The sequence below is a fragment of the Haliotis asinina genome, chromosome 14, assembly GCF_037392515.1.
Source record: "Haliotis asinina isolate JCU_RB_2024 chromosome 14, JCU_Hal_asi_v2, whole genome shotgun sequence".
Lineage (NCBI taxonomy): Eukaryota > Metazoa > Mollusca > Gastropoda > Lepetellida > Haliotidae > Haliotis > Haliotis asinina.
Genome location: NC_090293.1, coordinates 52,972,422 through 52,986,773, shown reverse-complemented (window position 1 = coordinate 52,986,773; position 14,352 = coordinate 52,972,422). Strand labels below are relative to the sequence as shown.

At 39.5% G+C, this 14,352-nt stretch overlaps 1 protein-coding gene across 1 annotated transcript; it reads left to right on the top strand.

The window, feature by feature from the left end:
- The first annotated feature begins 108 nt into the window (after nucleotides 1-108).
- On the top strand, nucleotides 109-14,352 carry LOC137260939 (coiled-coil domain-containing protein 91-like). The gene is made up of 13 exons (XM_067798507.1): nucleotides 109-264; nucleotides 4,981-5,052; nucleotides 5,275-5,359; nucleotides 6,221-6,390; nucleotides 7,664-8,014; nucleotides 8,251-8,352; nucleotides 8,575-8,652; nucleotides 9,369-9,476; nucleotides 10,303-10,464; nucleotides 11,964-12,050; nucleotides 12,424-12,513; nucleotides 13,366-13,479; nucleotides 13,578-14,352. Exons 1-13 carry the CDS (start codon nucleotides 229-231, stop codon nucleotides 13,785-13,787), a joined length of 1,665 nt encoding a protein of 554 aa, XP_067654608.1. The 5' UTR covers nucleotides 109-228; the 3' UTR covers nucleotides 13,788-14,352.

Sequence of the window (14,352 nt, the reverse complement as noted above, 5' to 3'; positions counted from 1 at the left end):
AGACACAAGATGATATTAACTAAAGTGAAAATTCAGTCAAGAGATATTTACCCTTTGAATTCACATCAAGGGTGTCTGGTTTTACTTTAAGTGCACCTGTTTACCCACAATGCATTAACCATCATGGCGACGCCCATGTCCACGAATACAGAGTGAACGCTTCTCAGTGGAACGTCATTTGATGACAGCTGCAAAGATACACCTATAAAAATCGACTAATTAGTAGCCATGGATAAAGACTGGCCCAGCAACAATATAGATCAGGTTATTTGTCTTTTGTTTTGCATAAACAGATAGTTATATGCCACAAAGTAATGGTGTTTTTGTAGGTAGATGATGGTAAACTGAAGCGGTCATAAAATAACCATTTTTGAAAGTCATTGTTTAGATCATTATAGATATACACAAATGGTGCATACCTACAAAATACACTGTTTAAAATAAATGACACCCTGAAAAGTTAATATTGTAAGATACATTACACATTAATGAAACAATTAAGTCTTCCTGAAATGGAAAAAAGGCTTGAAGGTACAAGTATGACTTGTCTCTCCTCACCAGAGGACCATGTAACTAATCTGAAAAATAGTAAAATAACAAATGTTTGCTTGCATAAATTATTAGCTCTATGAAGTTGTCATTAGTCAAACAAGTTATGAAAATAGGACAAGAGCAGATATAGCTTATAAGAAATGACCTCAGTAACATGTTTATAGCACACTGACCCATGTCTTTGCTTCTCCATAGATTTGATGCTCATGATGCTGATCACTTGATTGTCTAGTCCAGATTTGTTTATTTACAGACCACTGCTATATTGCAGGAATATCACTGAGTGCTGCATTAAACAACCAACCAACCAACCAGTGTGTCCATTTCACAAGTGTCTTATACTTATCCTTGATAATTTGTGTATTTCATGTGGGTCTATCTGCTGCTGAATATAGAATACTTCATGATGCTTTATTTCAAGTTTTAAAGATATTAAAATAAAAGATAAGTGATGTTAAGGACCACCATTTCTTTCTAATTACTCTATGGTTTTGTCGTTATGATGGAAGAATGACAAGGTTTTTAACTTCTTTTCATTACATATATAATTCCTATTTTATTTTTGCACCAAATCGCTGTCCTAGGATAAGTTCAAAACACTAGTACAAACAACAAATGTTGCTCCCAGTTCTGTTGATCTCACTTTACTGTGAACTCAAGCCTCTCTAGACAGCATACATACTTAACGGTCACATGCAACGTAAAACACAACTTTGCAGATTCTGGTACCTTTCGGTATACATTTACCGAAACAAATCATAAAAAAATGGCAATTCAACCTATAAAGCTGAAAAAAACGCGATGAAAAAAAAGTCCGCGAAATCGGAGTTCAAACGTTTCACTAAATTCCCCCCAGCGCTGGGGGGAAAACTGGTTTCAACAGCTGTGCTGCGCTGCGTCCATAACGCATGCACAGTGAATAGGTTCGCGGAGCTTGAAACAGTATGCATGCCCAGCGTCTGAGGTCATGAGCAGTAGTCTAATCTTGGTTGTGTACACAAACAAGTAAATAATGAACTCGTTACGTAAAACAACTTGTTTATTGTGGTAAGCAGTCTCTGTCCGTGTCTGGTTTATTCACCTATATGTCTGTCTGCCTGTCTGCTAAAGACAACATGCAATACACAGCTTCAATCACTGACCACGTGCAATTTGAACTTAACACCTATCAGACTATACAACCTAAAGAAAATAAGTTGCTTTATGACTCGTGCACCCGAGTCCCGTGTCTGCCACATTATGTAATTAGGCACATGTGATACACATGACATGTTTTTATGTCTGTGGGTTGCAAACAAACTACATCCATTTTTTTCGGATGACTGGATCTGACGGAAACTGGTGCAAACTCTTGTCAGTTTCAAGTCCAGCTTTGTACTTGGACGAATGACACGCAGTAGTTTACCATCTCTACAGACATGATTTTTTATTGGATCGAGCGCAAATTCAGAGAACATGTATTTTCCAAACCCAACATCTCTATATACATTCTTCATGGATAACGACTTCTTTTAGTGTAGATGATTTTGTTTGACAACAGTATATGAATCCATACTGAAACGACGCATCAAATACACAAAAAGAAGTTGTTATCCATAAAGAATCTTACGTTCTTGTGACTGGCTATACTTCTAAAATGCCCATCAAACAGATCATCTTTCTGTACACACAATGAACCCTCAGCATATCAGCAAATGAAACAGCCAATCGGAAGCCGTCGTTACACTTGAGTGCATATCCACCCGCTATGACTGGGTTCGGTCTCCCGAGGGCTTCGTTTCGGGGGAAGTAAGCCCAAGAACAAAATATTGCACTTTTGAATCGCGATTGCACGCTTATAATTGTGTTTATTTGTTTTTTTTAAAGCAGCAATGTATAATATATGTCATGAATAAGTGATAAATGTGTTTTAATTATGTTTGATTTTTTGGTTGCATGTGACCTTTAAGATGTATTGTTTGGCTATATCATTTGAAACTCTGCTTTAAAGTAAGAACAGGCTACTACTACAACTTCTCCTGTTAAGCAGATTTTGATTTACCATAGTGTTTGCTTCTTAGTATGTTGTAACCTCTGAAAAAACCTCAACATGACTCACTAGTATAGAATATAGACAGCGGTACAAGAATCTGAGCAAGTGAGTTTAGTTTTACGATGCACTCAGCAATATTCCAGCTATATGGCGGTGGTCTGTAAATAATCATGTTTCGACCAGATAATCCAGTAATCAACAGCATGAGCATCGATTTGCGGAATGGGCAATCTTTTTGAATTTATCTTCCTGTTACTAATCCGCTAGGTACACTGATCCGGACGGTCCAACCTTAAACTGACAGCGCATGTCGTATGCGTGATGTGTGCCTTACGTGTTACTATTACACTTAGAGACAGTTAACCAGTATATCCTTCACCGTCACTGGGAATGTTTACGCTGGTGCGTGGACGGCATATCTTTTCCCTTTTACGATGATACATCAAGTGTTAAATCCTGAAATATTTATTCTATGATTCTATGATACACCTGGGATAGGCATGATTGCTTACATTGCAAGTATGAATCACGAAATGGCAGTTTGAAGCGAGGCAGTGGAATCAGCTGATCATTTTCAGGTCATGTTTTGTCATTTACTTGACGTTTTGCAGTCGGAAATTTACGTCTGGCACTAAATATCTCAGTATTACACATTTAAAACTGCAGTGTATTTTCATTGTGTATGACCTCAAATCGTCTTAGTATTATGGCCGATATGGCTGTATGCATGGAATTCACTAAGATGGGGAGTTGATGCGAAATGTGAAACACTGAAAATCTTGTTATGGAAATTTCATTGGGTTGTTCATGATGGGATTGAGATTTCTGACAACACAGATATTTAGCATGTAATGAGAAACAATGGTGAAGTAATTGTAAAATAACAGTAGTGAATGAATTATGGCAGTTATCGCCTTCATGTAGCCAACTTTCAAATGCCATAAACTGGGCATAACTAAAATCCCTACTGTACTTTTTCATGTCTGTAACGGTTTGTGATGCATGAAATATTAATTCACTGTATAGATAAATAATAAATGAAAATATTGCAAATTTCTGCAATGACTGCATTTTAAGTATCCTTAATTAAGTGTATAAATTAAAACGTTTCTTTCAAGTTTTAATAAAGGAAATAATATTAATTTATTAAATATACTAAGCTACCAGTAGGTAAAGTACATATTCCAGGGCACTTTGCAAATGTTATTTTTCATTACACAACTAAACAATACATATATTCATATTGATAATAAATTTCTGTCTCTAATATAATAAATGGCACTTTTAAGCGTTGTCAGCGTGGAACGGTTTACATTTTCCTGCAGTGTCTACATACATTTTGTCTTCACAATGATCAGATTATTAAAATAGTCATGAAAATGCTCATATTTTATTTTTTAGACATCGCTCTGTATGTTTTGTTGCATTATATTGATTTTAAAAATTCTAACACAAATATATAAATAAAGTCAATATCTTTTCCCACTTTACATTGTATTTGCACTGTACAATGTTGTAAATCTATCTGATTCTTTGTATACTGATGCATGTATACTTTAATATTACATTACACATGCATGACTTTATTCAGTCATTGTACATTGTACTGTTATTTGTTATAATATAAATAAATGCTTCAACATATCTTCATATAATAATTGTGCGGTTAAATTCAAATTTATATCATCTAAATCATGTATTTGATAATAAACACATTTTCTGTGTTTATTCCTAACAAACAGACATAACCTAAAGTTTTCTTTTAGAGAAATAAAACAGGAAACATATGAATTGTCATTTTATGATTCTAATCCTCTTGGGTGGTCAGAATTTTATGCTGTTCGTTGTGAAGAAATCTCTGTAAATATATTAAGAGTTTTAAGTGGTGTTCAACTTTTATAAGAAATGAATCAGTAAATTCACATACAGTAGAATACTTTTATAACGAACACTGATGTAATGAACTGACGGCTATAGCGAACTGTTTTAAAAGTCGCGAATAAAGCACTATATGTTATCATATAAAAAAGTCGTGAATAACAAATTCTCTATAACGAACTTACCGGCTATAGCGAATTGATTTTCAATCTCCGTGAGTCCCAGGTAACACTAATTAACGGCCCTTCACAGGTCACAAGACTGTGTATCGAAACATCGTATTCATAAATAAAAGCTGTTATCCATAAAGTTTGCTCCCAGTTTGTTTCCAGTTTGTATATTGTACTTCCCAGCTTTTAAAATGCTTGTCAGAAGTTAGGACTCACTAATGTCATGACAAATGGAAAATATTTGTGAATTGTGAAATACATAGTCCTAATATTTTAAGACAGAAAATACATCTTGTAGAGTTGCATTGTTTCACTGTATTCAAGAACACTTTTACCATTTGCTGCTAGGCCAATGGGGGAGTTGCTGATGCCCCTGCAGCTGATGATGATGACGACTTTGGAGAGTTTGGAGGCTTTGAAGTAAGTGGTGTTTTCAAAACTGGGTGCATACAGTATGTTTGAAAACCTGTGTTAGTTTATGATAGCCTGTGTAAGCATTTATGATGCATAAGATTTTTAACCTATTTACTATTTTTGATAGTTGATCATTGTTTGAGTATCTAAATATAGATGCTGAAAACTTTCAGCTTGAGTTTTGTTTACAGCGGCCTGCATATGTTATTTGCACTTTTCTTGTTACAGGCTGCAGATCCAATTCCTCCAAATGTAGCACAGCCAGGAAACCAGACAGAGGCAGGATCATCTCCATGGGCTGTCTTTGCCTCTGGTAAGTCTTGCATCTCATTTTTAATTATTTACATATTATGTACATTTTCAGATGTTCCAAAATCCCATCACCTAATGCTCGGGACAAGTCAGTTTTCATTTCAGGCAATGGAATAATGGTATCTTACTTGTCCATGAGCTACAAGATAATTTCCATTTAGAGTTTCACAGTACAAATAAACTTGAATTTCTTTTCATATGTGCTCAAAATGTAGTGATGCCTCCATTATATCTAGTTCGACATACAGTCAGGTCTCGTTAATTCAAGTTTCACAGCAAACTGTGAGATTAACAAGGATATCGGACCAAATAAATGAGACTAAGCTGCATTTATTCAGTTTGTTACCAACAAAAGCGTCAGACAAAGATGATTGTCAAATAAACGGAGGTCAGATTAACGAGACTTGACTGTTTATCAGCACTTATTTGTCTGTAAAATACAGATCCATAAAAAACATTAGCTGCAGAACCTAGGCCTAATATCAATCTGAACAGGTCCTGTGACTCCCTGATGTCTTCCAAATATAAATACAACATAATACTTCATTTAGGATTAATCGAAAGAAAGAAAAGCCCAAAACTCAAGCAGACATTAGGGCTGGTACCTACAAAATGTTGCCAGTCCAAAATTTAACCAGACCAGACTCCAAAATATGGTGAATTTACGCAGATGTAAGGAACATCTGAAACCAGACCATTGGACTTGCTAGCTGTAATTTGGATCATCCATCAGAAATCTAGCCCATCTCTGGTTATCAGGCAGATCTTGTTTCATACACTCCTTACATATGTTGGCAGGTCCACTGTTGTTATTTTTTGTTATATTTTGTGGCAATCCATAAACTAGGCTGTGTTCCTTCAGGAAGTGGAACGTTCCGGCAACCTGACCTGCTCTGTGCACAGAACGCTTTCCCTCAGTATCTGGACCCCTCGGGTATATCAGGGGGCCTGACCAACGATGTCCCCGCTAACCCCGCTCAAGGTGCCCAACCATCCTTTCCTGCCAACCTGGATCTCAGTAATCATGATCAGGTCAGTGTGCAGCCCAGTCATCCAGACAGTTCTGCATTTCTTATTAAATATATAAATGAAGGTTCAGCAGGACTGGCATTTAGGAAAGCAGGCGACTGGAAATATTTGTATCAAGATACATAGATTAAAAGGTACCAAGATCTTTTGATTTATCAGAGGCAATGGTTCTGTATGATACCTACCAGATCTGCAGTTAGTCAAATTCTGAATCTGATGCAGGCTGATATATGGCAGGGATTGATTTAAGAGATGCTAACTTACTTGCAACCTGAGATAACAAGAAACATAGCTCCACCAGTCAAATTGCACTGCACTTCTTTTATAGCAATATAAAAGAAATATGCTATTGAATTATTTAGATGTTTTATTCAGAAGTTTACCCAGTCACAAATTAATTTGTACCTGGTGCAAGTTAGACTTATAACTGGGTTGCACTTTGTATTATTTGGTTGCACCAGTGCAAGTAACAAAGTACTAACTGGAGCCCTGTTTGGCATGTTTAAAGTTGATTTAGGATGGTGGGGTTATTTAGATGTTAACATATTTGCCCTTCACATGGGAACAGTGCGTGAAGCTTGTATCTGGTGTCCCCAGCTGTGATATTACTGAAAACGTTTGCCAAAAGCAGCATAAATCAAAACTTTTTCACTATTAGTGACATATGGCTGATTTATGTTTGGAAAATATTTGTTGGTCATAATGGGGCTTGTCAGTGACATTTACATGATATAAACTGCCAACTTTGTGATAGCTATCACAGTGATAGCTTATATAGATTTCAGTATTTACGCATGGTATTGTCTTGTGCATGTTCTTAACTTTTGATAGGGACAATTAGATGTTGTCTACTTTAAATATGCTCATCACATTTTATGAGATATGGTTTTGTTATTTTGGAAAAATAACATTATCCTTATGTAAAGTTGAGTAGTATATGAGGGATATTGATGACCCAGTGGTTTTGGTCAGCATGAATCACTGCAGAGTTACCTCCACTTGCTGACTAATCAGCCAGTTAAACCCCACCTAAATTCATCTGCTCTAATGATGTCATCAGTGAAAATTAGGAATAACCATTGTTCCAAACTGAGCATGGGGCTCATGTTACAGGCCTAAATGTTTGAAATATAAAATATCGATGGTCTGAAGAGTTTTGTTCTTTGTTAATAGACCTAAAAGGGTTCAAGGATCACATTGTGCTAATGCTCAAGCATTCATCAATATTTTAATCTTTAATCTTAAAACATCATTCTGTCCATCATTCTATGATCAGATCACAGATGCTGCTGCCCAGGCCCGAATTGCCGAGAATGTTCTGGATGGAACTCTCAATGCCTCAACACGCAGTGTTACCTCCCCTGAAGTAGCTCAGCCACCATCTTCCCCAGCTCCTCTTCCCGATCTGGGTCTAGGAGGGAATCGTCTCCCCTTGATGAGAGAAGCCAGTCCTGACCTGCCACCAGAAGGAGCTGCAGCAGAGGCAGAGCTACAACCGGCACTGCAGGAACATGTTGTCCCACAGCAGATAGAACCAGCAGCTGAAATTCATGAACATGTTGCCCCTCCTGTTCGCGATGATGAAGATGTGCAGCCTTTGGTAGTAGAAAATGCTAAGTTGAAAAAGGTATTAAGTATTTTTGTATATGCTTTATATGTGGAAAAGAATTTAAAATACATGGCAGTGCCTCTGAGGGTAACAGTCTAAACCTTTTCGTCAACTAAACTTGGCATCATTTTTTGATAAGTGTTGGTCTTATCATACTTTTATAAGATAAAACAGAATTTAACTTGACACTAACTTCAGACAAGTGGATGAAGTTGTGGACTGGTTGGTACTCCTTCATTCACTCATTATTGTAGGACCTAGAAGGCCTGTCTGCCCAGAACCACCAGCTGGAGGAGGACCTGACTCAGGCTAGGGCAGATCTGGATCAACAGCGGGCCAGGCTCGCAGAGATACAGGTCAGGATTCTCATTATATTAGCCCTCGTAGAACTTGTCATCAACAACATCAGAAAGTGCAACTAACAGGATGAGTTGGTCAGACCTGGTTAATACAAGTCTGTGTTTTATAGACCGGTGCAAGAAAATTAAGAAATGATGGAAAGCAACTAGGGATCATGGACTAGTCCATGTATATGACACACTAAGTTTACTATGAGTCTCATGTGAAATGTCTTGCAGGAGCGACATCGTCTGGAACTTGATGAGGTGAAGAAGGCTGGCCATGATGCCCTGAGTGTGGTGGTGGAACAATACAAGGTGGGGTATTCCCAGATGATAATCAGCTGACTCAGCTAGTATAGAGGTAGAACATCAACAACTCGTAACTTGCAATCAGCTGTGAGAGGCTGGGACATTCACAACTTGTAGTCAGATAACTCACTGATGATCAGCTGGGAAGTTGACAGCTTGTAACTTGCTGTTAATCAGTTCTTGTTGGACCACCTTCCTTGTTGTAGTGGTTAGAGTGTCTGCTCGTCTTACCAAAACATGTTAAACTATGGTACTTAGTGCTCAACATTAATGGTTAAATCAATCACTTGTCGGTTTGGAGTCAGTATAGTATGTCTGAGTAGGGTACTCATGCTTAACTGTGCCATGGTATCTTGGTGAGCTCACACTACAAAACCAGCTTAAGTCTAGGCTAGTACAAGCAGCCACACACATGCATGCACAACATCCTATGGGCAAAATATCCTTAAATACAATGTTAAACCTCACCTGAGTTCTTATTTAGGTGGAACACAGACAACTTGTAGCTTATATTACCTGTGTTGATCAGCTTAGGTCAGGCTGAGACATTTACAAGTAACCAGCTGTTGATGATTTGAGATCCGACTGAGACATTTACAACGCGTAACTCGCTGTTGGTCAGCTGTTGTATGACTGGGACAGTGAGAACATGTGCCACACTGTTCTCACTATGATGAATGCCATGCCCCTTACACTGATTGTGACCTCCCAATTGTTGCCAGGAGTCTAGCCGGGCTGCTGTGTTGGAGCAGCAGGAGGCCAGCTTCCAGCACCTACAGGAGGCTCTCAAACACCAGGCAGAGTGCTACCAGCAGATAATACAGACTCAGGTAGAGTTATCTCCCTTCATTCTTCAATCTAGTCTCAGAATTAAGTGGCCACAAGATGATAGCTAGTTAAGGCCAGAAGTAGAGTGTAGTGGGAACAAGTAATGTTTCACAAATTTAATGTTGATAGACAGATATCCTTTTTATCCCCAGCAATGCGATTTGTGTTGGATATTAAAATGGACTCTGTCCGTTCATGCATTGTTCTGTCCATCAATTAATGCACATTTATCTTTTCCAGAGCAGATCTTTAAAAACATTAAATATTTCTCCACCAAATTTGGTACATAGATATGCCCAGTGGTGTACTGGTGCTATTTGGTAGTTTTGGAATTCTGAATTAAGTAGTTTTGGCGTTTCCCTGGCATGAAGTTTAACTGACTCCAATTGGTGGTAATGCTCTCTTCTGGAGCAGAACTCAAAAACTATTTAATGAACCTTCACCAAACTTGGCACATGTATAGGTTTCGTCATGTACTGGTGCCTTTTGGTAATGTTGGAATTCTGATGAAAATACTTTGTTGTGCTTAACTGACGTTGGTGGTATTGCTCCTTTCTGGAGCAGAAATTAATAACTTTTCAGTATTCTCCTTCCATTGTGCTATATTTAACATAATAACAACTTCTAGACATGTTTATTGTGGGGACATTGATGACTTTGTTGTCTTGTTGAAGTAGGTATAAGAATGTAAATTTCTAAGAAAAGAAACAGGTTGATGAATGTTAGTAAACAAGAAGTTCAGCTAAGGTAAGGTTGTGGTGTGGTAAGGTTGTGGATTACATCCCTTTATCTAGCACTACATGACATTCCTCATCTCACCTGCTCCAGATATCAGACTTGCGGAGCCAGCATGAGGCCGACTTGAAGCGCGAGGAAGAACGGTCTCGAGAGGTGATAGAGACAGCACGTCTACAGCAGCAGGAGCAGTTCCAGTTGTTCCTGGAGGAGGAGCGAGAGAAGCAGACGGCAGAAATACATAAGGCCATACAGGTAAAGCAGCCCATACATTAGCTACCTAAGTGAAGCATGCATTAGCCATATGGATGAAGCATGCATAAGCCACTCAGGTCATGTATTCATTAGCTACCCAGGTCATGAATGCCCTGGCCTCTCAGGTGAACAGTCTAAGTAAACTTAGTCGCAGTTAGACTCAATAGTGGAGTGTAATGAAAAGTGCTGAGGCTAAGTTTACTTAGAAGTACTCATTAGCTGCACAGGTTATGTATATATTAGCCTCTCAGGTCAAACATTCATTAGTCACCCACATGAAGCACTCAATAACCACCCAACTGAAGCTAGCATTAGTCACATGCATGAAGCACTCAATAGCCACCCAACTGAAGCTAGCATTAGTCACCTGCATGAAGCACTCATTAGCCACCCAACTGAAGCTAGCATTAGTCAGCATGAAGCACTCATTAGCCACCCAACTAAAGCTAGCATTAGTCACCCCTGTGATGCACTCATTAGCCACCCAATTGAAGCTAGCATTAGTCACCCATGTGATGCACTCATTAGCTACCCGGATGAGGCATGCTTTAAAGGTTACATATACTCTAATAGGGTACAAATGCAAAATCAGTTTGCTGACATCGTTATAAATGAAACCCCGTCATTAAAACTGCTCATTGCGATCTTTAATTACCTTAAATCGACCTTTTTGTCAACAGTGCACAATTCTCAACCGCAAACGAAATTTCAACCACTCAGAGCGGCGCGTCTCTGTGACGTAATAGTGGGTATAGAAATGAGGGTCTGTGCAGTATTCATCTACATTTCAGGGGTTAAACTATTTCGTTTACAGGTTTGTACAAACCTGAAATCGCGAAGGCTGTTGAGAAAAATGAAAGCTATATGTTCTCACAATCTACTATCAACTGATGGCAACACAACAATTCGGCATGTCTTTGGTGATGTCAAGAAATCAGCAAAATGACGAGCTTCCTACACATTTTCCATACATTTAACGGGCAATCGTTCCTTCTATGACGTCACTGTAGGGCACTGGCGACAGAGTTACGTAACATGTCTGCGGTTTCGTTTGCGGGCGAGAGAGAAGCAGACGGCTTTTAAGCAACTTTTAAGCACTTGGTATTAATTAACTAGAAGTTTTTTTAAAAATCAAATGGTGTTTCGTTTATGGCTAACCAAAAGTCTTTCATATGCAGTGATAAAAAGAGTACCAAAAAATTTAGTTTAGTGGTCCTTTAACCACACACATGAAACAAGTATGAGCCACCCAGGTGAAGCATAGGCCTTCAGTCATCCATTGAGTGTGTTGGTAGGCACCCTGTACAGTCCTTCTGTCCAGGGGGTGTTCCTTGAAAGTGTCTGTATACGTATCGTGCTTAGTGTTGCTGTGGAATTTAAATTAAGCATGTATAATTACAGGATTCAAAACTTTGACCACAAGGTTCATAACAGAAGGAATATGTTTATCTGCTGCATTTACTTTGAAACTTTTGCAACAGAGTGTCATATTTGTTCAGGCTGAGAGGGAAAGCAGCAGAAGACTTATGGAGGCAGCCATTACAGAGGAACAAGAGAAGGCAGCTCAGACACTGGGGAAGGAGCAGGTACAGTTGTGTTCAGGGATCTCGGGTCCTGTACAAGGCCCTGGACATGAAGCCAATCTCCCACATTGTACAGATGTGAAAAGTGGATGTTGCAAATGCATTGCAAGTATCATGCTTCCCTTTAAAGAGTGTTTCTTGTATAATCAAATTTAGTTATTTTTTATGAAAAAAGAATTGCCTGAAACATGTGATGTTGGTGGACCCTGTAGTGCCTTACAGTTATGATGTCAGATGTTGACGGGTGTTTGGATAGTCCAGTAGTGACAGCGGTCACTCATCACGCCGAAGACCTGGATTTGATGCCGACATGGGCACACTGTGTTAAGCCCATTCCTAAAGTCAGTCAGATGTTGACGTCCATGCTTGTTTGCAGGAAAGGTTCGGAGAAGTTGCACGTGATGTGAAGGAGAGATGTTTTGAAGATGTAAAGGCTGTCATTGAAGAGGAGAGGACAAGACAGCAGGTAAGACCACACAGCTTCATATAGATAGGTAAACACAGCTCCTCACCGCTCCACACAGCTACATGCAGCTCTAGATAGATAGATAGATAGATAGATAGATAGATAGATAGATAGATAGATAGATTGATTGGATATTTATATAGCGCACATATCCACGCACTAGTGCATGCTCAAGGCGCTGGTATTTTTCCCTCAATCACATGGTATTTCAATCTCAACTCCCTGGGGAGTATACAACTCTTGCTGCCACTAGGCGCACCGTGTTTATTGTGGCTCTCTCATCCTAACGAGGTACCCAATGTGACACCTGGGTGGACTGGGACACATAGTCACAGCACTTTGTCCAAGTTTACTGCACGTTGCTGTACCCGCAACTAGGTGTATGCACGTGTTCATGTGGCCACCATCTGGTCATATACCAACAGATTTGTGGGTTCTTTTATGTGCACAGGGTTGTGTACTGTACACTAGGGGTTGTGACAACACTGAAAGAGTCTCCACACAAAGTTGACTCCAAGGTTTTTACACCCGGTCACAGGTGGGCTCGATCCCGTCACCTCAACCTCGCTGGATCACTAGCCTGGCGCCTTAGCCAGCTCGCCCACCATGCCCCCAGATACACACAGTTTCACACAGTTCCATATACATGTAGGTACACACAGCTTTTCACAGCTCCACACAGCTACATGCAGCTCCATATAGATACACACAGCTCCATCTAGAAACACTGCTCCACACAGCTCCATCTAGATACACACAGCTCCACAAAGCTCTATATAGCTATGCTTAGCTGAACATAGCTATTCACAGCTGTCCTACATTTAGTAGTACAGGTTGCCCTCTTGTTATCAGATGTTGCTGTCAACAGCAGTGGAGGAGGAGAGGCAGCGAGGTCAAGAGAGTTTGAGAGACACACAGAAGTCATCTCAGGAAACAATCCGGTCTTACATCCAGGAACAGAGACAGGTGAGTGGACATCAGAACGTGCTACATTGGAAGACAAAATGTCTGTCCTCTGTCCATGATACTTGATTTTGAAGTACACAACATATTTTTCCTTGCAGAATGACTCAATATTACGTCAGCGCCATCTAGCGAGTCTGGACCTGTTCCTGGCCAGTGCAAGACAACAGCTGCAGATGTTGATGGACACAGAGAATAACCACCGAGGTGCTTCCCGAGCAGAACAGAAAGACAACAGCCATCACCAGCCCGGAGAAGAACAGGACAGCAGTCGCAACATGTCCCAAGCAGAACCAGGAGACCAGTCATGACAGTAGCAACATCCAGGGTCTGCAATAAACTGTTGCATCTGCAAGATTTTAAGGTTAAATGCAAGGCTTATTGTGCTCAATCACTGTATGGCTCTGTCGAGGTGATATCAGCACAGAGGGCAGCCTTCAAATGCTAATGGAACAGTTACATCCCATGTATGACTGCTTGTTGCCATGGAGACTGCAATGCAGAGCTACTAGCAGTGCTTGTCCTGAAAGGCAGCTGAACTGTGGATCACATGACCTTGGTGACTGTATATGAATAGCACCTGGATGGGTAACCATAGTTACTGAATGTGGTTTGAAATGTTTGGGTTGCCATGTTTACATGTTCCAAAATGGCTGACAGGCCTAGTGAATTATCCTCTCATCTGCAGGCAGGATTAAAAGAGATTTGGGTTGTCTGACTGACCCAACATGCATTTTGATCAGGATTTGTCTTGGCTAATATACCAGCCTAAGGCATTAAATGTTTACCCAAAGTTATACATAAACTGGACTGAAATGCTTTGTGTGCTATGTAACTTAACTTCAAGATAGGTTCTGCAATATACCGGTAATGGAA

What these genes read in the sequence shown, in the direction of transcription:
- LOC137260939 (XM_067798507.1), top strand. Translation starts at nt 229, where the DNA reads ATGGATAAAGACTGGCCCAGCAACAATATAGATCAG. An exon ending in AAAATGCTAAGTTGAAAAAG is followed by an intron (nt 8,015 to 8,250) that starts GTATTAAGTATT and finishes TCATTATTGTAG; the next exon opens with GACCTAGAAGGCCTGTCTGC. An exon ending in CCAGGCTCGCAGAGATACAG is followed by an intron (nt 8,353 to 8,574) that starts GTCAGGATTCTC and finishes AATGTCTTGCAG; the next exon opens with GAGCGACATCGTCTGGAACT.